Source organism: Ochotona curzoniae, unplaced genomic scaffold, assembly GCF_017591425.1.
Source record: "Ochotona curzoniae isolate NIBS_2020 unplaced genomic scaffold, NIBS_Ocur_1.0 contig_2688, whole genome shotgun sequence".
Classification (NCBI taxonomy): Eukaryota; Metazoa; Chordata; class Mammalia; order Lagomorpha; family Ochotonidae; genus Ochotona; species Ochotona curzoniae.
The window spans coordinates 14,842,029-14,869,985 of record NW_024465553.1 but is presented as its reverse complement, the minus strand read 5'-3'; the positions used below and the strand labels follow the sequence as shown (position 1 = coordinate 14,869,985).

At 46.0% G+C, this 27,957-nt stretch overlaps 1 protein-coding gene across 4 annotated transcripts in view; it reads left to right on the top strand.

The window, feature by feature from the left end:
- The first annotated feature begins 843 nt into the window (after positions 1–843).
- The window catches only part of NRXN3 (neurexin 3), a 1,255,286-nt gene continuing 1,228,172 nt past the window's right edge, over positions 844–27,957 (top strand). For all 4 annotated transcript variants that reach the window (XM_040975217.1, XM_040975215.1, XM_040975219.1 and 1 more), the window contains exon 1: positions 844–1,552. In XM_040975217.1, coding sequence (XP_040831151.1) covers positions 844–1,552 — 709 coding nt within the window. The remainder of the gene's footprint in view (positions 1,553–27,957) is intronic.

Below are 27,957 nucleotides of genomic sequence, written 5' to 3'. Positions count from 1 at the left end.
ATGTGCCATTCATTGCTGGGCCTGTGGTCCTACCATGGCTCCAGAAGAATCCAGGGGCCCTACCTGCTGTAGGAAGCACTTAGGGCTGAATGAATCACCACCAGAGCCTGGCTTCAAGTCAGCCCCATCACTATTTGTGAAATAGGAAGGAGTTCTTCTTGAACCCTTGGCCTTGATCTAACTCTCCTTCTCTCCTTTCTCTGCAGGCACTTGCTCTGGAGTCCTGGAAGGCCAGTGATGGTCAGGACTGCCTTTGGCCGGCACCATGAAGCCTGAATCAGTGTCCGCCCTGCGCTGGGCCCCGCTCAGCCTGAGCTCTCAACTCCTCACTGCCCTGCTCCCTGTGACCTACTGCTGCTAGGAGAAACAACTTCACGACAGGTCTTCTCCTCCTGGCTCACCTTACAGCTTGCTGCTCGTCCGTCACGGCACCCCCATCCCTGACCTTGGCCGGGGGTGTCTAGGGGTCAGTTGGGAATAGGGCATTGTTGAAGCCTTCCTCCTACTCTCATGCACTTCGCCTCTTCGAGTCAAGGCCTCTAGTTCCACATGGATAGCTGAGATCTTCTCTTGCAGAAAGGAACTTCCCTCCTCCCTCCCACTCCTCTCTCCCCAGCTGACTTTCCTTTTCTTCTGCTGCTTTCTCCCTGCACCTGTTACTCCTGTGCTCACCTGGGGCTTATTATTCGCTTTTCTCTTTCACCTGCCCAGGACTTGAGTGTGTGCCTCCTTGCTCTCGTGGGTGCTCTGTCGGCCTCTTCTGTTTTCTCTCTCTCCCTTCTACCAAAGGGAGATTCACCTTTGAGGGCTGTTCCCTGGCTTGCCCTCTCCACCCTGTCCACCATGAGCTTCACGCTCCACCCAGTTTTCTTCACCCTGAAGCTGAGTATCATGCTGGGCTCCCTGCTGGGGCTGTGCCTGGGCCTGGAGTTCATGGGCCTTCCCAACCAATGGGCCCGCTACCTCCGCTGGGATGCCAGCACACGCAGCGACCTGAGCTTCCAGTTCAAGACCAACGTCTCCACTGGGCTGCTCCTCTACCTGGACGATGGCGGTGTCTGTGACTTTCTTTGCCTATCTCTGGTGGACGGCCGTGTGCAGCTCCGCCTCAGCATGGACTGCGCTGAGACCACCGTGCTGTCCAACAAACAGGTGAACGATAGTAGCTGGCACTTCCTCATGGTGAGCCGTGACCGCCTGCGCACTGTGCTGGTGTTGGATGGTGAGGGCCGGTCAGGGGAGCTGCAGGCCCAGCGGCCCCACATGGATGTCGTCAGTGACTTGTTCCTCGGCGGAGTCCCTGCTGATATAAGGTCTTCTGCCCTGACCCTTGATGGAGTACAGGCCATGCCCGGCTTCAAGGGATTAATCCTGGATCTCAAGTATGGCAACTCGGAGCCTCGGCTGCTGGGGAGCCAAGGTGTCCATGTGGATGCCGAGGGACCCTGCGGTGAGCGTCCTTGTGAAAATGGTGGGATCTGCTTCCTCCTGGATGGCCACCCTACCTGTGACTGTTCTACCACTGGTTATGGCGGCAAGCTCTGCTCAGAAGGTAAGACCCTCTCCCCTCCCTCTGTCTTGCTTGAGGCTCAGCTGCTGGCTTGGGGAAGGCCGAGGCTCCTGATAGAAACCAGCTCTTTTTGGAAGTGCATCGTGAGCTGCAAGCCAGCCGTGTGTGAGATAATTGGGTCCCTCTCCCTGTGGAGGGTGGTGGAAATCCTTTACTTGCTCTCCATGGAAAACCCATCAGAGCTCAGCAGGAAGGGAATGGTGGCTACTCAACCATGGGCTCTGTACTCAACTCAGAGGGTGAAATTGAATAGACAGAGCCCCAGTGTGGCTGCCTCCACTGAGGCAGTGTTTAGCACAGGACAAGGAATTCAAACTTTGGCTAAGATGCTTTGCCTGTCCCTTCTGTCTTCTTGAGCCTTGGACCCTGGGCCATGGATGGAAAACAGCCCATTGCTTCCTCCTCATAATCCCCAGGGTAAGAGATGCCAGTAAAAGGACAACGAGGTGATGAGCTGTTTGCCTTCAGATGTGGCTCCCTTTCCTGCCCCCTCTGTGTACTGGGAACAGGCACAGAGACTGGCCTCAGCCTCATTCAGCTAAAGCCCCTCCAGACTGGTGATAATCTGTTTAGCCTGGAGAACCCCCTCAAGCTCAACTACAATTTCACAAAGGAGGGAGGAGATGAGTTCATGCACAATGGTCTCACTTTTTTCAAAAAATTGTGTTTGGGACTGGATCTGAGAGAAGTGCTGCAGGCTTAAACTTGACAAATACTGACAAGGTGAATTCCTGGAGTCCTGGACTCAGCAAAGGTTTAGGTTTGGATTGGAGGAGCTGCTGGACTGGTGAAGTATGTAAGAACTGGTAACATGGATATGTATATCGGGGGCTCAGGGTGTCACAGGCAAGAGAGTTCGGTCTCCTCCCGTCCTTTTTGGGGTTAAGCTCTGGGTTCCTGTAGATGTTTTCTTTGACCATTAAACACTGACCCCTTGCTGGAGTTGGTGGCTGCACTGTGATTCTTAGACTTGGAATCACATTAGAATTGCCTGGGTTGGAGGTTGGAGGAGGGAGCAGATGTAGAGACTTTGAGGCTGTGTTTCTGGTTCATTCTATCAAACTTGGGGGTGGGAGCTAAGCCCCTCCAGCTCTTTAAAGCTTACTGCATGGGCCTAGAGGCAATCAAGTTTAAGAGCCAACTGGTGCAGGGTTGAGGGAGGTCTCAGATGTGGGGGCAGGTGAATGTCTGTAGCGGACTCCAAGTGTCTCTTCACTCAGGTAAGGCCTCCCTGCCTGGGGATTTATAATGAAAAACCATGGCTACAGGTGTTTCTTAAATATTTCCAGAACAGCTCAATCCCTAAAGCAGTCTGTGGTTGATGTGCCCGTCAGCTACTAGCTGTGATTTAAAAATCTTCCGTTCAAAAATTTTAAGAAGTATGGTTCACAGGTGGAAAGGGTAGAGGCTTGGAGACTTTGGGGGTTTTGTTGGAGGCCTCAAGGGTCATGCCTGGGCTGCTGTCGCGGTGTGGGGGGGTGCTACTCATGGGTTTCCCCTTCTCTCCTCTGTTGCTTTGGCTATCATCTCTCCCTTTCTGTAGGTGGACTGTTGGATGGGGAGAAGGCAGCCTTCCTGTGTATCCTGTATGTCTCTGGTTTCAGTTCCCCCACCAAACCCATGGGGAAAGGGAGTAGAGTAGAGGAGTAGAGGCAACCACAGCCCACAAAACCACTCTGCGAGTGTGGTTACTGAAATGCCTCTCACAGCAGGTGCCTTCTGGAGCCGACTGCTATTCCAAAGCTGCTGGGCTTGGGAGAAAGTTCTGCCTGAAGACGCTGACATGATTACTTGTTTTTTTTTCATTTGCCCAAAGAATCTGTTCTGTTCTCAGATCTTGCATTGAAGACTGGCATTCTTCCTTTCTAGGGACCAGGGTGTTTGCAAGTGTGTTGTTAACTGGCTGATTATCCCTGATTGCATTTTTTGTGTTTAAAAAGAACTCATTTCCTCTGGGCAGGTTTGGATCAGCATTTTTCCACAGGAAGAATCTCTATACCGTCTGTGTATACAATTTGTGTTTTTTTTCCTTTCGCTCTCTTGGTGTGTTTTCCAGTCTCCAGTGGAATTTCTTCAGAGCAGATTGTATGTGGTTGCTTGCTAAGCAGCTAAATGTGACATGCATATTTGGATAATTGTGCTTTCTTCAAGGTTCACCATCTCCTGGCCGTACATTGATATCTTTGCCTGTAGAAGGCAAACGCACAGCCTAACCCCTGCCTTCTACTGAAAGAAAGGCAGTAAATAAATGGTTGTTAATAGAAACATTTGCTTGGGTTATAACAGGAAAGTGACAAGATTGAGAGAGGCTAGATGAAGAGTTGGGGGTAAAAAAAATGACGATTCAATCTGAGTTGATCCCTGTAATTGTTATCATGTCTACTCAAATGTGCATTACACCGATAGAAAACACCTGTTGCCTCCACACATGGTTAATGTTTAGAGACTAAGTAACTCACCTATAAAATGTTCACGGGAAAAACTTATAGCAGCTGCCAAGCGTTAAGTAGAGAGCTTCATAAAACCAAGTCAAAGAACCTTAACACACACTAGCCCATTTTCCCAAAGATAACATGGTGAGGCATTTGGTGGGTAGAGAGAATGTGTGCCCACCCCACCTCTTCCACCTCTCTGAGGGTGCTTCTTGCTGAACTGAAACCAGAGCACTTGTTGCCAGTAGTCGGCCCTGGGCATCACACACCTGACTCCCATTTGTAGGATGGGTCCTGCCGTTTGATGGTGTGAAGTCTTGCACCTGGTGTAGAAGAGTCCTCTGCGCTGCTTGCTTTTGCACTTCCAAGGGCAGCAGGAATCATGCAGGAGCTGGCTGCTGCAGATGGTTGCAGCTGAGCCTGTTAGCTTCAAGGCTACTTGCCATGTTGTTCTTTGCTTGGTTTGTTTGATTACCTTGCCTCTGTGGCTCCAAAATGAAACAGGAAGAGCACATAGAGAGACACATCTCTTCATGTGCTCGGACTCTGGATTCCCCAATGGGTGTGTTTCTTAGCTTAGACCCAGACGACACGGCTGGGAGTTGCTGTGGGAAAGTCAGACCTTGAAGCCTAGTGTCTGATGAAGACGTCTCCTCAGCTCCGTTGGGATGACTGTTTCCTCTTGGTTCATTGGGAGTGTGTCATTACTTTGGAATGGGTTGCAACTTCATTGTTTAAAACTGTCTTAGTTATGAATGTGTATACGTTGAATTTCCCAACAAGCTTATGGTTGTGAAGAATTGATTGGCTCCCAAGGCATGTGAAATTCAGCCACAGTTTCTCTTAAAATTCGTGCAGCCTGAAGTCAGCCTGCTGCAGGTAGTTGGGGTGGGACACAATGGAGCAGGCTGCATGGGTTGCTGACTTCTGTATCTTGGTGTGGGCTTCCCTGTGCCCTGTACCCTTTGTGTGGCCACATTTTCAGGTTAATCCAGGGAGGAAGCAGGAGCTCCTACAGGTCCACTGTCTGCTGTCTTTTCCTGCTGACATGAGCAGGTGCCCAGACCAGAAGGTGCTTGTCTTGAGTCTCAGCTGTTGCGATTCCACAGTGAGGAAGAGCAGTGGGTGTTGGTGGTGGTGACCAGAGTCTTACTCAAAGCTCACTGCTGTGTGGTGCTCACCGCTGCCCTTCCCCCATCCCTGCAGCAGCAGAGCGCCGACATCCCACTCAGGTCGGTTTGATGAATGGCTCCACACCACTGCATGGCCTTCATATGCCTTCCTGAAAGAGAATTTCAATTACTTTTCTTTTTATTGAGAATTTTGTGACTCTTCCTTCACCTCTCATAATCAGAACTAGAAGGGAATGATAGAGGGGCCACTGCTCACTGCTTGCAGCTGAGCTGTGGAGACACTGGATGCCACCCTTCAGGTACCAGTGATTGCCCCAGTTGGATCTTCCTGATGAGGGCATTGGTGTGAAATGCCCACATCATCTCTCCATCTTGCTGCCTGGTGCCTGCCCTGTGAGTTGTGACATGACATTGCTCTTAATGTGTGTGTGCTGAATGACTTGGGGCAGGAATGGGCACAGTCTGGAGGTGGTGGTGATCAGAGAGGAAAGGGGACTTCCTCTCTCAATATTTCCTGGCATGCACAAGGAAGCATGGAAGCAAGGCCCTCCACGTACATAAAAGACCAAAGGAGGGACTGCTGCTCCTGATAGTTCCTTCCCCACCTAGCATCAGGCTTTCAAGGGGACCAGCCCAGCCAGCCAGCAGGGGCTGTCGCTAAACGGAGTCTGAATAGGGGTCTGATTGCTCCTTTTCCCTCCTCTCCTCCTGATTACCAAGTGAGATTTCCTGGGTATGCTGTATGCTAAATGGCAGAACAGCCGCCTGCTACTTGCTCCAATTATCCCTCTTTTAACTGCCTGGGAAGTGCAATTTTTTTAATCCCCCCTTCCCATAATATCTCTCCCTCCTTTGAAGCAATTGGAGCCCGCCCGCTTGTTCCCCTATCAAGGGGCGAGGGCAGCCTTCTGCCTTTGCAGAGTCTGCACAGCAGCTGCAGTCTGCACAGAGGGGTGGGCAGCAGATCATGGTTTGGTTCAAATGCAGCGGGGGTGAGGAGTGGCAGGCATTTTGCCAGGAGTCTTGGAGTGGCACGTGAGCTTGCATTTGCATTTGGTAATGACAAACCAGGGTCCAGCCGCAGGGGCTAATTGTTTTGCAGCCCCCTATCTCCCTTTGCAGGCTGCCCTGGAAAGATGGTTTCCAGTTCCCGGGGCAGCTGCCCATCATCTGGGTTGTCTCTATCACAGGACAGGAGTGGTGAGGGCATCAGCTGCTCACTGTGCATGGGGGATGGGATCATGTGTCCTGCCTCAGCTCCTTTTACCACCTAGCTGTGAGATCTCTCAAGTGGACGTGCAGAGAGGAGGCCTCGGGACAGGTGTCTTTCTTTGGACAAAATAAAAATGATAATAGTGATGATGATGATGATCATGTGCCTGACATTGTCAATGCCTTTCTATTTGTCACCTCATCTAATCCTCTCAAGATTTGCAGAGTTGATACCATGAACCAGCCCTGTTTTACAGAGAAGGAAACCAAGAAACAGAGAAATCTTGAACTTGGGTAAAGTTCAGCTGAGTGGTTGAGTATGGCTATGAAGGGAAAATGACCTGAACTGATATTTGAGCTTATCTACTTACATGTCTTATGCCTCTGGAGAAAGTTTTGGAAGAGTTAATAGGTTCATCAATAATTATTTGAAAGCAGGCATTAATCTCAGAGCTCTTTCACCTTTGCAGTGTTGTAACTGCTTTTCATGAATGAGAATACTTTAGAAAGTTCATGGAGAGATAGAATTAAAAGATAAGTTTATCTTGGTGGCAACTTTTTTTTTAAAACCCACGCATAGGGCCCTGCGCGGTGGCACAAGTGGTTAAGGTCCTCGCCTTACACGCCCAGGATCCCATATGGGCGCTGGTTCTATCCCAGCAGCCCCGCTTCCCTTCCAGCTCCCTGCCTGTGGCCTAGGAAAGCAGTCGAGAACAGCCCAAGGCTTTGGGACCCTGCACCCACGTGGGAGACCCGGAAGAGGCTCCTGGCTTTGGATCGGCATAGCACCGGCCGTTGTGCTCACTTGGGGAGTGAATCATTGGACGGAAGATCTTCCTCTCTGTTTCTCCTCTCTGTATATCTGCCTTTCCAATAAAAACATAAAAAAAAAAAACCCCACGCATAGCTGTTTTAATAATACAAATTTCTCTCAAACTTTTAAAGGCTAGTTATATTAGCTCTTAATTTTTTATAAAAGGTATATTTATGTATTTGCAGGTCAGAGTTACAGAGAGGGTGAAGAGTTAGATCAAGCGAGGTCTTTGATCCACTGCTTCACTCCCCAGATGGTGGAAACAGCTGGGGATGAGCTGACCTGAAGCCAGGAGTTTTATCAGGGTCTCCCACATGGGAGGCAGGGGCCCAAGGACTTGGGCCGTCTTCCACTGCTTTCTCCAGGTCATTAACAGGGAGCTGGATCAGAAGTGGAGCAGCTGGCACTTGATAACTGGCACATACATGGGGTGCTGACATCACATATGGCAACTTTAACTGCTGTGCCTAGCTCTCTAGCTCTTACAACCACACCTGATGTGGTGTTGTTATTCTTGATTCATATATAAAGAAATGGAGGGACAAAATGCTGTAGGTAGTACAAAAGCAAGTAGGGTAGTAATTCAGTGGCCTGGCTCAGTGCCCACACTCTTAACCACCTTGCTACCTTGTCTCTCAATAAAACGCAAATAAGAAATCTTGCATCATGGAATTGTTTTGAGTATTAAATGAAATGCTGTGTATAAAGTCCTCTGCATAGCATTCACATATGCTGGTCACTTGTCCATGCATCAGTTTGGTTCCATAGAGTCAGCACTTTACTTTGAGCAGCTCTTACATCTGTAATTTTCCTTTACCTTATTTGAAAAATTGGAAAGAGATAAGAGGAGAGATAAATTCCATGTTCACTGCCCCTCTCGCTTCTGCCCAAGAACACGGAGCTGTTGGTGGACAGTATTCTCTGCACTTGGTGCACATATGTGTGGTGTTCTGACTTCCCCAAAGCAATCATGGGGAGGCCTTACCGCCACCTATTAGATGAGCAAATGCAGGCCCTGAGGTGCTATTCTACTTGCTGTTGGTCAAGGGTGTGAGGCAAGCTTAGTTACTGTCTGTTAGGCAGGTGTTCTGGGCCCCAGGATCCCAGATTTCCAATGTGGCATTTTACTTCACTCAGGATCCATTCATTAGCACAATGGCCTGTGACTCTGACATGAAATGGAATGCTGGCTCCCTGGATGCGGGTGATAAGCAAAATGTCAGACTGCTGGTGCAGGGGGTTATCACCTTGGCTGTTCCCATGGGTGTTGCTCCTTCCAGTCAGAGAAAGAGAGAAAGAAAATGGAAAGAATGGAAATGAATGGCTCTGAGTGTTTAATTCGCAACCTCAAGACCCTGGTTTGCAGTTCAGTGCCAGGGGACAGGACCCCAGGGTTTTGAAGCAGGTGGAACACAGACACATAATACTGGAGCATTGCTGGATGGATGGCCTCTGGCCTCTTCAGACTCCCCTTTGGTTTCCCAGGTACCAGGAATTGCCCAGCTCCCTACTGAAGGTTGCAGGTAAGATATAGGACTCGTGGATACCCCCACCAGGTGCCTTCTAGCTCACCAGCTGCCTTCTGCCTCTGTGCACACATAGTGACCAAACTCCTTTTCTTTGTGTTATTTCTTTGTGTGTATGTAGAAATGATTCCAGGTGGATTTACCATGAAACTAAACCTTTCGTGGACCTTTACTTGCTTGGGCTCATTCCAAGGCCTCATACCTAATTTTATTTGTGATAACTTTCCATAAGGATCCTGAAATATCATACGTTTCAAGACCCACCTGTGTGGCTCCAGCTCTGTGAAGGAGATGACCTTGCTGCTCTAGGTGTTGACACCTCCAATCAGTGACACTCTCATCACAGACATATTTCTCCTTTCCTAATTAGTAGTAGGGAGGAGCCATGATTAACAGCCTTGAGCAAAGCCTTTGGGAAGGTGAAATGGGAAGAAGCATGGAGCATATGCAGTAAGAAAAAGGGAAGAAGTGTTTGGAAAGTGTTGCTGTAGATTTATATCAGTGATGTGGTTTATAAGCTCAGGCTTATTCCCCAGTCCTGAGATCTTTCTGGCTGACATTGGGAAGGATGGTTTGCTGAAGCTCTTGGGTTGCTGTATAACAGGTGACAGACTGTGACTAGAAGAGAGGAAGACAAAATGTGACCCTGCAGGCCTGTCCCTGTGGATCTGTTTGGGAGCCAATATTGCCAGTGAGTTATTACTGCTGCTGCTCTCTAGCAATGGATCTTTGGTTGACCTATTTAAGAAGCAATACAGGGTCCCCTTTAAATGTGTCATCATCTGCTCTCAAACTTGACTGCTATCTACAATGTTTGTAAATAATGTGTTTTCCAAAGTTTTTTTCTTCTAGAATCTGGGAACCAGCACTAGGAGCTTTTAAAAGCAATTTGACTTTATAGATAGCCAGCAAAGCGCTACCCACTTCTTCTCTGATAAAACTTCCTTTGAATCTTGTCCTAAAAATTGTGAAAGATTCAAGATCTTTGGGGGGGAAATTCTGTACTCATAAGAGTATACAAGGATTGAAAGAAGGTAGAGATGGAAGGGGGTAGGGACAGGAGAAGTGATTACCATGAAGCCCCTGGTTCATATTTCCTAGCTGTGAAAGGTACTCAGGTTCCTTTTGGTTTTATTAAAATGCTTGTTTAAGTCCAGTGTCTTCATGGCTAAGAAAATGATTCTAAAATACTTTGTATTTAGATTTCTGGATGGCATGCAATTGTTCCTCTCCCAGCACTTTCCCCTCTCATCTGACAGTTTGATTCTCTTGAAGAGGTTCGGCTTGTCAGGGTGAAGTCCTTGGAAAGTGACCTCTCAAAGGTGCTATAGGTGTTGGCACCACTAGGGCCAGAGTTTTCACACTTGCGCTTGCAGTACTGCAAGCAGTTCTGTAACCTTTCCTCCAGGCAGGTGGGAAACATGGTCTCTGTAGCCCCTGCGGAATGGAGGAAGAGGATGGAGAATGAGAGAAAACATGCAAGCCAGAGCTTATTTACTTAATAAGTTGTTTTCAAATAAAATGAATGCCCTATGGTGAAGGAGGATAAGCTGGAGAGCTAAGCTGGTATCATTTATTTGCTTTGCAAAGAAGGAAGGAAAAGATCTGGTCAGGCTGGGAGGTTTCTTTCTCCTTAGTTTTCTCAGGCTTCTTGGTTCTCCAGCAGTTCAGTGTCTGTTGTGGTTAGCCTTGGAGGGCTGAGGGAATGAGACGAGTAGTTGGAGAATGTTGAGCCTCTGGCTCAGGGGATGCTTGCAAGACACGTAGAAAAGGAAGGGCCAGGTGAGTTTGGGTAGACTTGATGTTCAGTAGTCTGAGCTCCTGCTTGGTCTTTAGGGATGTGCTGAAGTCTAGGAGGACTCTGATGTCTTGGGAGTGATCTGTAGGGGGTGAAGTGTAGCTCACCCCTGGAGGATATGATGTTATTCATTTTGTCTTTGGCAGTTTTGCCCCATGTAAAACACTAGAAACCAAAATACCTTGTAAAGAATCAGAGGGTGGCATATTTAGAGTGAACTTTACAGGCCATTGAATCCAAACCTTCATTTCTCATCGTCTTTTTCTACTGCATAAGATGACCCCTATTCTTCCCACTCCCGAAAATGGCCAACTGCAGTAACAGGGCCTTTGTGGGTTTCAAGTAAGCCTACTGTATCTTGGATCCATGTTCTTCTCCAGGTCAGGCCGAAGTCGGCTTCCCTCTCACTTCCTCATAAGTTACTCCATGTAAAGCAATCTGACCTTTGCGGTGGACCATGTGGGTGAAGGGATGGACTAGTGGGTGGTTCCAACATTTCTGAAAAGTGCTTTGCAGGAATGAACACTTGAATCAAGGTAAAATTCATGAGGAATTCTCTAGCATGGCACAAGCAGTACAGATACCCCAGAGATATTTGGAATTAACTACTTGTGATTAAAAAATGTGGGAGGGATTGATGTGGGAATAGGTCTTGATGCAAGCAGGTGATTCATACACGCATCATTTTGTTCCAAGGGAGCTTGTAATGTGAAGAACTTGTTTAGCCCCACTTTGGCTGGATTTGTGCTCTGTATCTAATTTCATCCTTCCTTATGATATTCCATTTTCCTCCATACCTAGCTAGGTTTTTAGCACCTCAAAAGTTAAGAAGGAGCCCCTGAAAGTCCCAGGCTGCTTTTCAAGAAGATGGAAAATGTTAGAATGCAGCAGAGTAGAAGAAAAGGGAAGTTGAATTAGGCTTGTTTGGCAAGCCCATCCTAGTAGAGAGGGTCAAAATGTTAAGAGAAGGTTTTGCTTGAGAGTCTATAGGAATTGTAAACTTCTTTTTTTCAATAAGGGTATGCATTGCAACAGTATTGAGTGGCTGTGCTTGGAAACTTCTTGAAAGCCTGTGCCTTGTAGGGGAAATGCTTTCTGCTTGGCCAGGTTGCCTTGGGTATCCCATGCTTTTGTCTCAGTTGCACAGGGTCCTTCTTGGGAGAAAGTGGGGCAGGGCAAAATGGCATTATTCCCTCATTGGCACAGACTAGAAATCTGCCAAGCCAATTCCCTCTGGTACCCTAAAGAGGATGAGGCTGGCCCTGGCTCTTGGTCACATCCCTGTGCTATATTTTATTGACAGAGGAGCAAGGAAAAGGAACTTGACTCCTAATTTGGTGATTTTTAAACACTTGACTTTTAAGGGCAAAGCCCCCAGATACTATTTTGAATCCAGCTTTGAAATGCAGGCAGTCACAAGTTTCTCGTCTGTGTATCACTGCTCAGCTGTGCTCTGCCCACTGCACACCTTTATTGAGAATCGATATGACCATCTCAGACTGTGGTGTACTAATTGCCACATGGGCACAGCATGGTTGGGTTTTAGTTGTGGAAATCTTACTGTTGGCTCAGGCTGATGTAAGTTATTTTTGTTTTAGTGCCAAGTGGGTTGCTGCCCGAATTAGTGGCTCTATAGCGTACAATTAGTGGCTATGGTTTATTTTTAAATGGTGGACTTTGGCAGAATGGGTTAAATTGCCACTGGGGATGACTTCATCCCATATTTGAATGTGAGTTTGAGTCCTGTCACTCCCCTTGTGATCCAGCTGTTTGCCAAGGCAACCTGGGAGGCAGTAGATGATGGTTCAAGTTTTTGTCTCTTTGCTATCTTCATGCTAAATCCCCTGGGTAGAGTTCCAGGCTTCTGGCCATTTGTGAGTCTTTAGGAATTGAAGTAGTGGATCAAAGATCTCTTTCTTTCTCTGTCTCTGTCTCTGCATATCTATATCTATCTGTGTCAGATACTGTGCCTTTCAGTTAGATGAAAATAAATATTATGAGTTGCATTTGTTCTTGAGGCAGCTAGAAAGAGTTCTTCCTATTCACTGGTTCACTCTCCAAATTCTTGTAATCGTCAGTGTGGGACAGGCTGAAGCCAGGAGCTGGGAACTCAATCCAGGGTTTTTGTTTAGGCAGTGAGAACCCCAAGAACTCAACTCACCACTTTCTGCCTCCCATGAACTCATTAGCAAGAAACGAGTTGGGAGCCAGGTGTGAGACCTAGGAATTCTGTTCTGGAAAGTGATTTTAACTGCTAGGTTAAATGGCTGCCCAGGTGATCATGTTTCCATGTGTCCAGGAGTGTCCATTGGCTTTCCCATTCTTCATCCAAATTGGGATTGCTCAGTTGGATTTCCAATTTTGGGAGACGCTGTGAAGAAGTGATTTCCTGGGAATTGTAATGGGTTAGAACAAGAGGCACTTTTTTCTCCTTGTATTTAATGCACACAGACATCGGTGTGCTGAATGTCTGATGAGAAAACAGGTGCTTAGTAAATATTTTTAATAAAACTCTGTATGCATATATGTACGTGCTCACTCATGTTGGTGGATGGATGCGATTTTCTGGGAACATGACCTCAATAGCATCTGTTGAAAAAAAAATAATCAATGAAGTCAGATAAGACTTGAATCTTATTGGCTGCCATTAGAAGCAACTCTTTTTTTTTTTTTTCTGTCAATGGGAAAAGTAATGTGTTTCCTGTAATGTGTTTACTGTGGAGCAACTCCTTTGAACCTGTGTCAACCACACATGCACATTACACTTGGTTTGATCTAGCTGCGGATGAAGTAGCAAGTTTTTCTGTTGTTTACAAACCAGTGGTTTCCTGTAACAATTAGAGGCAGCAGCCAGCCTGGGACCATGTAAATGACTGTGGAATGGCTGTTGGAGGCAGGCACATTGCTGTCACTGGAGATGGAGAAGCCCCATTAGCTCATATGGATTCCCTGGAGGAGATGAGGCTCCCTGGGGACAGGATAATTGTCCTTGGATATTGGAAGAGCTGTCACATCGAGGACGGGAGTAGATGCTCAGGCAGGAGAGTTTGAAAGACTAAGAGCTATAAAGGAAGAAACCTCTCCTAGCTAGTGTTTTTGGACCACAAAGCCCAAGACTCAGCCAAGCTCTTACTGAAAGACTGCGGCAGGTTTTGGAGTAATGGCTGTCAGTTGCATGTGAACATCTTTCATGCAAGGGTTGCTTGGTTCTGAAGGCCTCCCCAACTAATCCCTATGCCTTTTTGGTCACGTCCAAACTCCATTTTCCAAAGGGGTGGGGAAGATGGATTCTCTGGACCATTGGCCTCCAAACTGGGGCACATGCAAGACTAGTGTTTGAAGATGAGGAAGGACACAAGAAAATGTATTGTTAACTTTTCCTGCTGTGCAAATTATTTATGTGTATTATTTGTGTCTTTTGTGTGTTGGGCTTCTTTGTCTTAAGAATGGTATGCAATAGTCTGGGTTGACTTGGCTAGGTACTCCTGGAAGGATCTTGAGGGAGGAATGGCAGCTGCATTTCCTCCTTGGGAGGTCTATACTTCCCAGGATGACTAGTACCATTCCAGAGTTACTTGAGCATGAAAATCACGGTAAGAGCGTTCGTCAGGGCAACTCTGGGCTGTGTAAGAGACCAAAGTGCTTGCGTTATCTCCAGGTTCTTGAAGCAGTCCTTGATGTATAATTGTTGTGCATTATTAGAATAGGCCACCTGTTTATTAGAACAAGTGCGTCCATCTGTTATTCACCTAGTAAATGTTTGTTATGCACCAATGTGGTCCCTGCCCTGGAGGACTTAGAGATTTAGTCTGGAAGCCCATCTGGCAAATGGATTCAGCCCACGCCAGAGTTGTCGCACAGTGGATGGAGTGGGTATAGAGCCTCTTACAGGAGCGGCTCACACCCTTGGGGGTAGTATGTGTGCTTAAACGGAAGAGATTCAGGGGAATTTCACAGAGGAAAGTCCTTGGAAAGTTTGATTAGTAGGATGGGAGAAGAGCACATTCGGGGAAGCTCCTTGAAACATCAGGATGCTGCTTCCAACATTTGCTGGGATTAATGTGGCTAGACTGAGAGAGTAATGAGAAGAGTGAGGGAGGGTCTTACACAGGTTTCGAATGAAGCTGAGAAAAGGGCAAAAAATACTGGCTTGACAATATCCCACCTTTTATCCAGGAATTCTGGAGCTAGACATACAGAGGCCTGAGGGCCCAAATATCTGACAGTAGAGGTGGGCTGGGTATAGATGTTAGGGATTTTGTTGCAATGGGAGAAAGGCTTAGGCATGAATGAGCTTGCCTAGGAACAGAGCAAAATCGAGAGGAAAAAACTTCAACACAGGCCATTTGAGAAGCGTAATGTTTAGGATCATAAAAGAAAAGGAATTTCTAAGATAGATCATAGGAGGTTGCCAGAGGTGCTAAAGGAAATTAGCAATAAAGGGAAGTTCTTAAAATTTCTTCATAAATAGAGTCTAGTGCTGTGGCATAATAGGCTAGATCTCCACCTGCAGTGCTAGTTTGTGTCCCAGTTGCTCCACTTTTGATCTAGCTCCCTGCTTATGGCTTGGGAAAGCAGCAGAGCACGACTCCAGTCCTTGTGCCCCTGTGCCCATGTGAGAGATCTTGAAAAAGTCCCAGCCATTGCCACCTGTTGGAGAGTGAACCAGAAGATGGAAGATCTCTTGCTATCTTTCCTTTTCTCAAAAACAAAGTAAATATTTAAAAAATTGTCATGGGTGAATAAAATAACTTTTTTTGGCAAAGATTTATTTAGTTTTATTGGAAAGACAGATTTATAGAGAAAAGGAGAGACAGAAAAATCTATCCACTGGTTCATTGCTTAGATGACAGCAATGGTTGGAGCTGATCCAAAGCCAGAGCCAGGAACTTCTTCCAAGTCTCCCATAAAAGTTTAAGGTCCCAAAGCCTTGGGTCATCCTGCACTGCTTTCCCATACTGTAAGCAGGGAGCTGGAAGGGAAATGGAGCAGGTGGGACACGAATCAGCACCCATATGAAATCCCAGTACTAGCAAGATGAATTTAGCTACTGAGCCATTATGTCAGACCCATAGCAGAGTATTCTTTGTTTTTTAAAGGTTTTTTTTTAAATAAAATATATATGCAGAGCAGAATTGGTGAGGAGGTGAAAGAGAGATTGGTTTTCCTCTGCTGATTCACTTCCCAAATGACTATAGTGACACACTGGGCCAGGTCAAAGCCAGTAGCCTGGAACTCCTTTTGAGTCTCCCATGTGAATGGAAGGACCCAAGCACTTTGGCCTCTTCCAGGTACCTTCCCAAGTACATTAGCAGGGATCTGGAGTGGAAGCAGGGCAACTGGGACTTGAATGTATACTCATAAGTGGTCCCTGTAGCCTGAAGGGTATAGCTTGGTTGATTTGGGGGACATGCGTTTGAATGTAGATCTAGTTTTAAAAACTATCCATGTTGGCATTTCTTCTCCAGTTCTAGAAGCATTTTCCCATTGGAGAACACTTGGACAAAAATGGAAATCTAAGTTTCATATACAGATGTTGAAACTGAGAGTTTGGAAGTTTTACACATGTGTGTCAGGCTTTTAAAACATCAGGATCCTCTGGGCACCAAGGACTCAAAGACATGAAAGAAACAAATCCAGAGCAATGAAGTGACTTGCCCAAGATCAGCAAATTAGCATTCTGCTTGGAACCTTGTATTTCTTTGAGGCTCTGTGAGTTAAGCATGAATTGCCTTGGCTAAGTTTTTCTTGGGGTCATACCCTGAATTCTTGAGGGTACGGACACAAGCACATTTCAAAATCACCTTGTTCTGGGATGGTGGGGCAGGGGTGAGATTCCTCTAGCTCTGATCTCTGTAAGCTTCTGAACCAAGATACCCCACACATCAGAGATGCTGGAAGCCGCAGCTCAGCTAGGAGTGTCAGCGCTGGCGATGAATTCACTTACATTTTCTCTCTCTTTGCACAGGGCTGGAGTGCTGGGACAGCCTGCCTGCTGTCTTGCTGCATTCTCCAGCTCTCTAGGGCTGGGGGTGGGAGCTGTGCCTGGGCTCTGAATGCTTGCTGTGCATCACAGTTTTCCAGGAATCTCAGGACACAGGAATTTTTCCCCCAGCTGTGTTGTGTATTGCTGTTCAGCAATCTGAAGTTGCTTACCCAGCGTAAGTCAGAATGGGGAGCCTAGGGAGGAGAGGGAAATGCCTTCCAACACTTCTCAAAGCAAAAGAAATTGAGGTGTTAGGGACCCAGCTGGCCTGTGATGGGAACCAGGGAAGGGAGCCTACGTCGGCATGTGAGCTCATACAGACTCTCCTTATGAAGTCCAATGAGGAAACCTGAAAGGGACCTTTGGCCACCCCCAACCCATGGCAAGCAGTGGTTATTGCAGGGCTACTATGTGTCAGGAGAGGCACCAGGAGTAAGAGTGGTGAGTCAGACAAGCAGATTTCCTGCTGTTTGATTATCAAGTGGCTGATGCTCTGAGAGGAGATGCGTGGTTCAGTAGGGGTTTCTCTGAGCCAGGAAAGTTGGGATTTGGAGTGACTCTGGCATCGGGGCCATATCTAGTCATATGCCTGAGCAGACCCCACTGAGGCATTTTAATTTGGATTGACTGGTTTGATAATAACGAGGGCTCATTCTCATGAAGTGCTCACTACCTGCCAAAGCCTGAAGTAGATATATTCAGCTATGACTGGCTTTGGTTCTGCCAACTTCTCTCATCAAGCAGCTAGTTGGTTTTCCTGGCTTCCTAGATGAGGAAACTCGGGTTGGTGAGAGGAAGCAATCCCTCTGCTTAAGTAAGGAACCCTGGAGATTGGAAGTGGAATGGACGCTCCCCTCTCTGCCATGCCCTATCCATCCTGTTACTGAATGCTGATTTTGTAACCATTGATGATGCCAAAATTTTTTTTTTGGCTACTCCAGTTGGTGTATCTTCAGGGTGAAAGGAGATTGCCCATTCTTCTGAGGTCTCCTCATCTTCCCCCTTTCATGCACATGACCGATTACGCCTTGCCCTAATCATGATTCAGACACAAGTTCTGCAAAGAGAAACATACAAATTGGCCTGGACTTTGTATTTTTTTAAATCTTAGCAGCTCATTTATTCCCATGAACCCTAATTGAAATGGTCTTGGTATCACAGATTGCTTGGGCAAAAAATCCTGTATTCTCTCCATCTTTTAAACCCATGGCCCTTGAGTAATTTTGCTGTTGACATGTTGTCAGCATGGTCCCACGATGCAAGAGGCTTTTGTCAGGCCCTGGTGGAAATCTGCCATTGTTTTAAATCGTAAAATAAATACTGATTCAATTTATGTATTCACACAGTACATACATTTTATTACCATTATTGCCCATGAGAGTCACAGTCTATCCTTTTATGAAACTGTGATCAAGAGAGAAAGGTGATTGACATTGAAGCGGTCAAGTAGCAAGTAGGTAAGGGAATGGGACTAGAACCCAGGATTAGAACTTTTAGCCTGGTGTCTATCCCTCGTACCACATGAAAATATGTGGCTAAGGAGAATTGAATGATTTCCCAACCTTAATTCCCAGACATGATCAATGGGGACAGAAGCAGCTCTGTCTGTGACACATGAGTGAAAAATATCACTGTGGGGACAAAAGTTGTAATTAATAGTGATGAGTGCCAGGGTGGGCATTTGACCCAGTAGCTAAGATGCTGCTTGGGATACCCGCATTCCACAGTAGAGTGCCTTTATTCTAATCTCAGTTCCACTTCTGACTGCGCTTCCTACTACTGCACATCCTGGAGTACAGCAGATGATGCTTCAAGTATTTGGGTCCTGGCTTGGGTTCTACGCTCCGTTTCAGCCTGGCTCAGCTCCTACTGTTGCAGGTATTTGGAGAGCAAACCATCAAACAAAACATACCTGTCTCTCTTTCAAATAGAATGAAAATAAATGCTTATTAGTGATGCGTGCCTTCGATGGAAAGAACAGGATGAGGAGAGCTGCAATGAGAACATGGGTGAGCAGAAAAGCTTCTCAGAGAAAGTGGATGTAAAGATGGAAAGGGAGACAGCCATAGAGTAGAGAATCTGTGCTATTGGCACTTGCTTGGCTTAGGGACAAGGCTGACTTACAATACTGTGGACAGGAACTGTGCCTTTCACCTTTGCTTTTTTTTTTTTTTTGGACTGTGGTTGATCGGTAATGATGACTAGGAAGGAGGGACAGAGGAACACATGGGTGGAAAGGTGAGCAGGGGGATGGAGGTTTGGGGAGAGTGTGGCTGTCTGTGATGATGACATCTGATCTTGACTGGTGAGTGGCTATGCCCTGCTCATCTCCATCAGAGCTCAGACCCTGGAGGGCAGGCTGTCTCTGAAGGAGGCTTTCTTGTGGAGCAGGTGAGGATGAAAGGCTGCCAGGGCTAGGAACCCTCTGTGAGTGTCATTTGCCCCCAGCTTAAAGGAGCTCGTTCCTCAAATAGCCTCGCAGCGTGACTCCCACCCACCACCTGGAGATGAGCCTGAACGTTTTCAAATAGCTGCCCTTTCTTGCCCACACTCCGGCACTCAGTCTTGCCTTCTCTGGTCCTCCCACTGCCTCCGGGTGTTGTCTTGGTACATGAAGAGGCACAGCCTGTTGCCCTGATCAGCCTGTGTTCTCTGGCTGTTGTTCCAGACCCCACTAAGGAAGCCTCATTTGAGGAGAGGCTGGGATTCTGCTTGATTCTAAGGGACCCATATTTCCTAAGGCTTTGGTTGGCTTCATGGACACTTGCTGTGTTCCAGACCCTGTAGTAGCTTTACCCTGTATCCCCATTCTGTGAAGTGGGAGACTTAGGTACTGTCAGACTGCTCAGTTATCCTCAACCCTGGAGTACAAAGACACACAAAAGGCTAGAGTGACATTTTACCATTGTCCAGAACAAGAGAAATAATCAGCATTCTGTATGTTTTCTGTAATATGACATTCATTTTTTTTTTAAATTGTGAGATGTTGTCCTCTTACTTTAGGGGTGTCAAATACCTTTTCTTTTCAAGAAAACACACTGATATAAAGGGCCAGCTTTTAGGTTTAGTTCTTTCTAGGTAAAATAAAAACATAGCACATGCTTGCTTGCAAATTGCACCTTATTGCTTTAGATATGTAACTGGTGAACATAATCTATTAATCTGAAAACCATTTGTCTCTGCGATAGCAGTTCCCATGTTATATTGCTCGCATGAGTAAAACACTTGTATTTTTGTTCCAGTGTTTGTATATGTGCCGCCAAAGCAAGCACAAATGTTTGTATTTTATTCTTTCTTCGATTCCTCAATCAGGACAGGGCCAAGTTGAAAACAGGAGCCGGAAGCTTCTTCCAGGTCTTCCATGTGTGTTCAGGGGTGCTGGCGCTTGGGCTGTCCTCCACTGCTTTTCCAGTTGCTAACAAGGAGTTAATTAACAGGGATGCTGGTGCTAAAGGTAGCAGCTTCACTGGCTATGCCACAATGCTGGTCCCTATCAAAACGTTTTGAAGGCACAGCTTGGACCCTGAGACCTTTAACTGTTGGTGTAGGCAGAATTAGATAAAGACTAGGATGTTTTTATCAAGGGATTCTTTTTCAACATCCAATAATACAATGTTCAAGTAATTCCCAATCCATTTTTTCTTCAGCATGGTTAAACCATTCCTTATTTTTCCAATTCATTTTAAAAAAATTTTTTACAGAATTGTATTTAACAGGATCGATTCTGTTTCATGTGCATTCAATAATGAGATTTGATCCATTCAATCAGTTGTTTTTGTGTACCTGTCACGTTTTAGCCATATAGCTCCTTTCATTGTGAATGTTCTTTTGTGGCTATTATTTCTACCACATTCAAGTTGCTCACATCAAATTTGCAGGCCTAAATTTTGTCAAGGTTGTTTGATTCTTTCTTCCTTCAGGATTTTTTTTTTTTTTTTTTTTTTTTTGGTCAATGCCAAATTTTACCAAGTGCATCTTTCATTGCTGGCAGTTCTATTTTGTGTCTTTCCCCCACCGACAGGTCAATTTTTTTCCAGGTCAATCTTTGCAATTTGAAGAACTGTATCCTCTGCCTACCATGAAGGTCCATTCCCTTTGTGCTAGTTTTTCAGCAGCTCCAAGACATACTTGAGGGGATCAAAACATCAGGGTAAAAATATCCCTTGACATATTAAGGATTAGTAGTAGAAGAAGGATTAAGAAATCTAATAAAGGTCATAAGGAAGGGTAGCCAAAGAGCTCTTCTGGATACTTAGCTCCTCTTGTTCAGGAAAGGGAAGAGTGGGACTGTAAAATCGGGCTGATCTTGACACTGTGTCTTCCTCTTCACCAACCCCTCCCCTGAGTAACAAAATTTCCCCTGACCCAGGCTCCCTACGAAACGGCAGCTGGGGCCGCAGCTCCGAGCCCCTCAGCTTTTCCCTGCTTGCTAGCTAGGCCTGCCTTAAGCTGCATGTTGGCTGGGGTGGCTTGATTTTACAAACAAGCAGGACCAGAAAGGAAGGAAGGAGGAAAAAAAAAACCCTCTTGTGGAAAAGGAGGTCAGTGGTTGAGCTGGGCAGAGGAGGGAATCCAGGCCTCGTCCTCGGATCCTTGGTTCATCCTTCCCGCCTGGAGCAATCCCGGCAGATGCCCATGGTGCTGCTGGGAAGAATCATCTGGGGCTGGGGGCTGGGAGCCCTGCCTGTGTGTGTGTGTGTGCCCGCGCACACTTGTGTGAGTGTAAAAGTCCGTTTTCCAGCTCCTGAGACACCCACCCCCACCCCTCCGTATGTATTTGCCTGGATTATCTAGGGGAGACATTAGTGTTGTCTAATAACAGCCTCAGATTTATCAAGGGATTTGTTCGATTAATTCCAAAGCAAAATAGAGCAGATAGATGAGAGCTCATTGGCTGTGTGTGAGATCAAGCACTCTGCTCCTTCCTCATGTGTTTGGGGGAACTCTCCCTCCTCGTTGTCTTGATTTTGGTATTTTGGACCCTTTCACGGGACACCTAAAACCCTGTTTCGCTGCTAACATGCACAGGCAAGTGTCCAGGAACACAACTGTATCTCCGAGTTCTTGCCCCTGTTCTTCTCCAGATACACACTTGTTTTTCTTCCTAAGTTGCCATCACTGTGTGCTCCGTGCTGGACACTACGTGTGGTGTAGGAAGGCATTGAGGTGGAATGCAGTGACCTGAATTCTGTCTTCAGTGGCCAGCTGGGTGGCCATGTTAAATCCCCTCTCTTGCATCTGTTTCCTCTCATGTCTCAGATGCGTGCTGTACAACTCACTGACATTTTGTGGCCCATCTCCCCAGCTAGACCTGAAGCTGTAGCCCTAGGAGACCTGTATCTGTCTTGTCCAAATGCCCTCACTCCGGTATCGGGCTCAGTCCCCAGGATGGTGGGTAACAGGCAGGTAATACATAAATCAACAGAATGGACCTTTAGTGTGGAAGGGAAGGACCTATTTGACATCTTAAGACTCTGCCACCTTTGAAATTTTCTGCCTTTCTCTCTTTCATGTAATTGTGTAAGCACCCTGATTTTTATTTTACATTCTTTAATGATCATAGTCTAGAAGATAGCAATTAAAAATAATGATGAATTCTAATGGTTGCCTTATCAGTGTTTTATTGATAGGTAAAATGTGTAGTTGCTTTTCAGACTGTCCCCTGTCCTTATTCCTTCTCTGTGACTCCTCAAAATAACATGTCTCTTTGGCTTTCCAAGCTCCCTCTGCAAGGGTCTGCTGAATCTTACTAAGACTTTGTGAGTAGGGCTGTCATTACCTAGTAGGCTACATGCATGCTCTCAGACCCAATGATCATTTTAGGTCCAGAGCATCCCAGTGAGAAATGGTCCCAGCAAGCCATGCTTATTTAACAAAAACAAAAACAAAAACAAAAAAAACCTTAGAAAAAAGGATGGGGTTGGCACTGTGGCATAGTTGGTTATGCCACTCCCTGCAATGCTGGCATCCCATACTGGTGCTGGTTTGAGATCTGAAAACTTCATCTCCAATCCAACTCCCTATTAATGCAACTGAGAAAGGAGCAAAACAAACAAACCGATTAAAAAAAAAAAACCCAAAAACGACCCAAGTGCTTGGGTCCCTCCATCCGTGTGGGAGATCCTGAAGAAGGTCCCTGCTTTGGCCTGGCCCAGCAACAGCTGTTGTGACCACTGCAGCCCTTGGAAGTAGAGAACCAGTAAATGAACGTCTCTGACACACTCTGTGTCTTTTTGTGTTTTTGTGTTTGTACCTCTCTCACTCTGTGCAACTTTGCCTTTCAAATAAATACAACAAAACAAAAAGAAATGTAAGAGAATTGGTTGTCTGCAAGCACTTGGAAGTAAGAGAACCTTCTGTTGGGGTTTGCTTTCTTTCTGTTTCCTGGGTCTCCTTGGTCCCTGTAAATTTTATTTCAGGGCAGATGTCTTTTGGGAAGCATTCAGCTGAAAGCTCCAAGCTGACTGAACCAGTGTGTGATGGCTCCCTTCCCATGTCCTGGCAGACCCTGCCAATCAGTCTTTGTATCAAACCCACGTTCAGCTGCACACTCTTAGCACAGTAGCCCAGAAGTGACCAGTGTCTCGCCTTACCCCAGCACACAAAGAAAGCCGTGTGTGCTGACCATGGTACCAGACAGGTAGTTAGACATTTCATGTGCCTTGGTCTCTTTCCATCCTTCTGAGAACCCTGAAATACATACAGTGATCCCCATTTTTGCAGAGACCTTGTCCAATTATTACATAATGAATAGCAAAGTTGGCATTTGCACCCAAAGCTTTCTTTACTCTGCAGTCTCAGTAACAACCTGACTAATAAGCTGGGATGAAATTCTGTCCCACAGTTTTTTTTTTTCCTCCCACTTAGCTGTTGCTGTCTGTCTTTGGGCCCCACTTTAACGTTTGTCCATAAAATACTGTCAACCCGACCTCCACCCCACTCATCAGAGTGAAGTGTGAGAGTAGAGGGTTATGTATGTCCTTCCTGTCCCACTTACACTCTCTCTGCCCAGTGTACATGGGGCAGTGACTGTGTCCCCAGTGCCCGTGGCTATCTGGCACACAGTAATGGTCAGTAAATGCCAGCTGCTTTATACTGAGCTGGACACAGAGACTCATGGTAAGCGATGCACCTTCTCAGTGGGTCAGAACTTCAAAGTCAGCCCTTCTGGGACTGTGTCCTCTGAGATGTGAGTGGGTGTTTTTTTGGAATTGGGAAAGTGTCTTATTGTCTAAACACATTTGTCAGGACACTTCTAAAAGTCCATGGAAAATGAGATTAAAAGGTAAGTTTATTTTGGTGCAGATGGTCTTGAAATCCATGCAGTTTTTTCATAATTGCATTTTCATGAGCTTTTATGAAGACCACTTGTATGCATGAATTTCAATTTCTTTTTGCCCCGACATAAACTTAATTTTCCATGAATGTCTTCAAGTTCCTCATGCCCTCATATTCCTTCAGATGGCATCCCCTCTTAGGTTTTCCAATGGATCTCAGTAGAGGCAAGGGAGTTGAAAGTCTTAAAATACTTGGTTACCATATTTTACATCAGTCTTTATTTACACAGAATTTTCCCAGGGGGCTGAGCATGGTGGGGAAGGAACACCTGCTGATGTCTTGCTGGAAATGGTTTCTTTGTTAATTCAGTTTGGAGGCATTGCCCCAACACAATCCTGTCTCTGGCCCATTTTATTATCCTGTGCATGCCATTTTATTATCCTGAATTACTACCAGCTCTTTCCACACATTTCCCACTGACTTTGGCAAATCCACACCGGTCTTCTGAGATTTGCTCCATGTTCTGAATGCTGGTAGTTTTGAGTGATTGGACTGGTAAGGGGAAAAAAATGTTAAAGAAGAAGGGTGATTCTTTTTGAAGAAAATAAATGTCCTTGGATTCAGATAAATCTGAATTCAAATCCTGGCTACTATTGGCAAGTAGGATGAACTTGGGGATATAAACTTCCCTGATATGAACTTGTCCTTGTCATGTGAGGATACAGTAGACATCAGCGGAATAGGAAAGTAATATCCTCTGATGCACAAGCAGTCTTCAAGAGTTTTATGGAAAATGCATAATATGAAAAAAACTATGCAAGGATTTTTTTTTTTTGCATTAAAACTTGCTGAGGATGCTGAAGGGTTGTGTGTGCAGCTCATCCCCACCCTGACACCCTCTTGGCCCACAACGCTCATCTCAGCCCTTGTGCCTTCAGGCCCTGTTGGGGCTCCTATCAGCAGATCATAGATCCATCCTTCCATACACTGCTCCCAGTTTCTCCTTCCCTCGCATCCTGGACAAGCGCTCAAAAGACTTGCCAAGTCCTGGCACCAGCAGGCTTCCAAACTGCAGACACTTGTACTGGGTGCAATGTATTTTATACAAATTAACATCCTCTAATTTTTTTGTTGTTTGTTTTCCACAAACTTTGTAAAGTTTCTATCACAAAGCACAGAGGAGGCCTTCAGGACCTGGCAAGGATTCCCTGGATAAAGACCCCTGCTGGAGTCTTAGATTATACCTTAAATATTTCTCCAATGATGCCATGTGGATAGGGATCTGCTTAATCCTCTTTTTAATATCAGGACCTCACAAAATGGCTCACAGGGAATTGCCACTCGGTTCATGCTTCTGGAGTGAATAGAACAGAATAGAGCTTGGTTGTGTACAAGGCACGGCCACGCTGATCTCGTTTTAACCTCATAGCCACCTGGTCATGCAATTGGTGTTTTTATTCCTACTAGTTAGGAATATGGAAAGTGAGATTCTGAGAGGTCCAGTAAATCCTTGGAAGTCACACGGCTAGGCTGAGACTGGAAGGTGTGGGGCCTCAAAACCAGGGCCTCTGTAGGCAAAATGTGGTATACAGCCACAATGCAATATTATCCAGCTGTAACCATGCATGCCACAGCATGAATGGACCTGAAAGGCACTATGGTCTGTGAAATAAGGTAAGCCAGTCACATAAGGACTAACTGTTGCATGATCCCATTGACATCAGGTGCCAGAGTGATCCAGAACCAGGGGTTGGATTGGGAGGAAAAGGGAGTTGTTTAGCGGGACAGGGTTTCCAGTTTTGCAAGATAAAAGGAGTTCTGCTGATAGGAGGAGGTGATTGTGGCAAAAAAAAAAAAAAAATTATGCCTTGAGTGCTGCTGAACTGTACTTAAAAGTGGTTGAGACAGTGATTTTTATGTTATATACATTTTGCCACAATTTCTAAAAATTGAGGGGAAAATCCCTGAGACTCAGGGATTCTGACTCCACACTCAGGTATTTTTTTCCTGTGCTCTAAACACCCCCTACAGAGGAGCTACAATATCTCTCTTCTTGCAAAACACCATTGAACCCGATTTCAGAGTTGGCAATCCTCACATCTGTTCACACTACTTCTCTCATAACATTCTTCCGTTAACGTAAACTCCAAGCAGTTAGCCTTTCCACAGAACAAGCAATTCTTAAGAGGACAGGTCATCGCAGATGATTCTAATAATTAGGTTTGCTAACATGAATGAGTGCTTCTGCTGTCCCAAACACCTAGCTCAGTGTTTCGTATATATGATCCCATTACAACTCTTACATGAATCCTACCAAGTGAAACCATTGCCTCATTTTACCATGGGCAAGTCAGAACTCGGTTGACATGCCCCAACATCCCATGTGAGGAGAAGCTAGAATTTGGTGACTTGGGGAGCCGCATCTAGGCCTGTGCACTGCCAGCAGGAGGTGGGAGACCAAAGAGGCCTATGTCTAGTATGATTCTAATACAGGTGTTAAGGGGCTTCTTTCTCCTCCCATGGTGCTGTCCTCTCTGCCCTACCAGAAGATGTGATGTCCTCCTGTTTAGGTCTGTCTGGATTTTTCTGGTGTTCTCTGGAATGCAGGTATGTGTTTGTGTCTTTCTGGTGGTTCATGCTGCAATTTGAAGATGATGGCATCCATTTCCTTACCTGGGATAGTTGGCATATAAACCCTGTCCCAGGCAGTGCTCAACCTGTGCATGGGATGGGAGACTATTGCAGGTGCCAGCCTTCTGGCCTAAGGCTGGAAACCATTACCTAGTTGGATATTTACTTGCAAGGTTTAAACCTGTCTGCAGAAGCTCAGCTTGGCACCCTCGGTTTCCAAGGATGCGTCAATGGCCAGCAGAGATGTTAATTGCTTCTCTAGGTATGTGCTGAATGTTCCCCATGTGCCTGGCGTTGTGCTGGATGCTCTCTATGGATCATCGCACTTGATCGTCCTAAAAGTCATAAAAACTCAGGACAGTCCGTTCTAAGACTTGTTTTGAAAATGCAAATTTGTTCTAATGTGATTGACATATTAGGGAACAGTTTGAGCATAATAATTCGGCTTTTGATTATGCATGATTTTGTCCATATGAAATATGAGGTGAAGGCAGATATCTAGAGCCAGCTGAATGAAGCTACGTAGGAACACATAGCACACACCCCTGTTACCAGGAGTGTGGTGATTCTCCCCCACACCCTATCTCAAAACAGTGCTCGGTCCAGGCCCAGGTAATCTACCTTCCCCATAAGGAAATTTGAAGTTCTTTTTAAAGTACCAAAATGATTATAGCACTTAATGTTTCTTGACTTTAACATGTATGAAACTGGCTTCCATCTTTTATTGTGTGTCATGAATAAAGTTTGCAGGTATTTTGTGGCAACTTCATTTTTTTCCCTATAAAGCCTGGGGTTTTGACAATGTAATTTTTGCATAGCAAAGTGTTTTTAGGAATAAGTGGATGCTTCTAGCAGAACTGACTTTGCTGCCATTCTTTCTATGTGGCAGAAGAGTAATTGTGAAACCAAGGAAATGCCCAAATTACTTTTTGATAGCAAGTGTCAAAGCCTAGATTCAAAGACCAGACTTCCTCCCCCCTGTGCCTAATACTCAAAACTGCCCACACATCCAACATTTGCAAAAAGCCATTTGCACTGGTTGTAACAAGTAGACTGTTGGCTTGGCCTTTCTTTCCAGTGGTAGGTGATGGTAAGTCAAAGCCACTCTAAGTATATGAGAGCTCCTTAACAGAGGCCTGGCCCACGGAGGGGCCGTCCGTGCTTTTTCATGTTTTTCTTCTTGGGCCCATCCTGGGCTGACTGTTACCCATAATGCCACCTCCTGCAAAGTCTTACAATCTGCATTTCTTAACATGAAGGGACAATAGCAAATAGCGCCAGAGTTTGGGGGCTCAGTCCGCTGCAAAGGCAGATAAATGGGCTCTGCAGCCTGGGACAAAGCTAACAGAATTGGCCTTTTTTGGAGGGCCCTCCTCCTGTGTCGGTACGGCCCAGCCAAGTAGCAGAGCCCTAGAATGCAGGAGACCCAGCCTCCTTGCTGCCTGCCAGCATCTCTCTATCACTAAAGCAATAGTTGCTGTGTCTGGGGAAGAAGGGTAACTGTGCTCCTGATACTTGGGGACAGGAGAGGAGGGTGCTGAGAGGTGCAGGCTATTGCTTTCTTACTTCCTCTGATG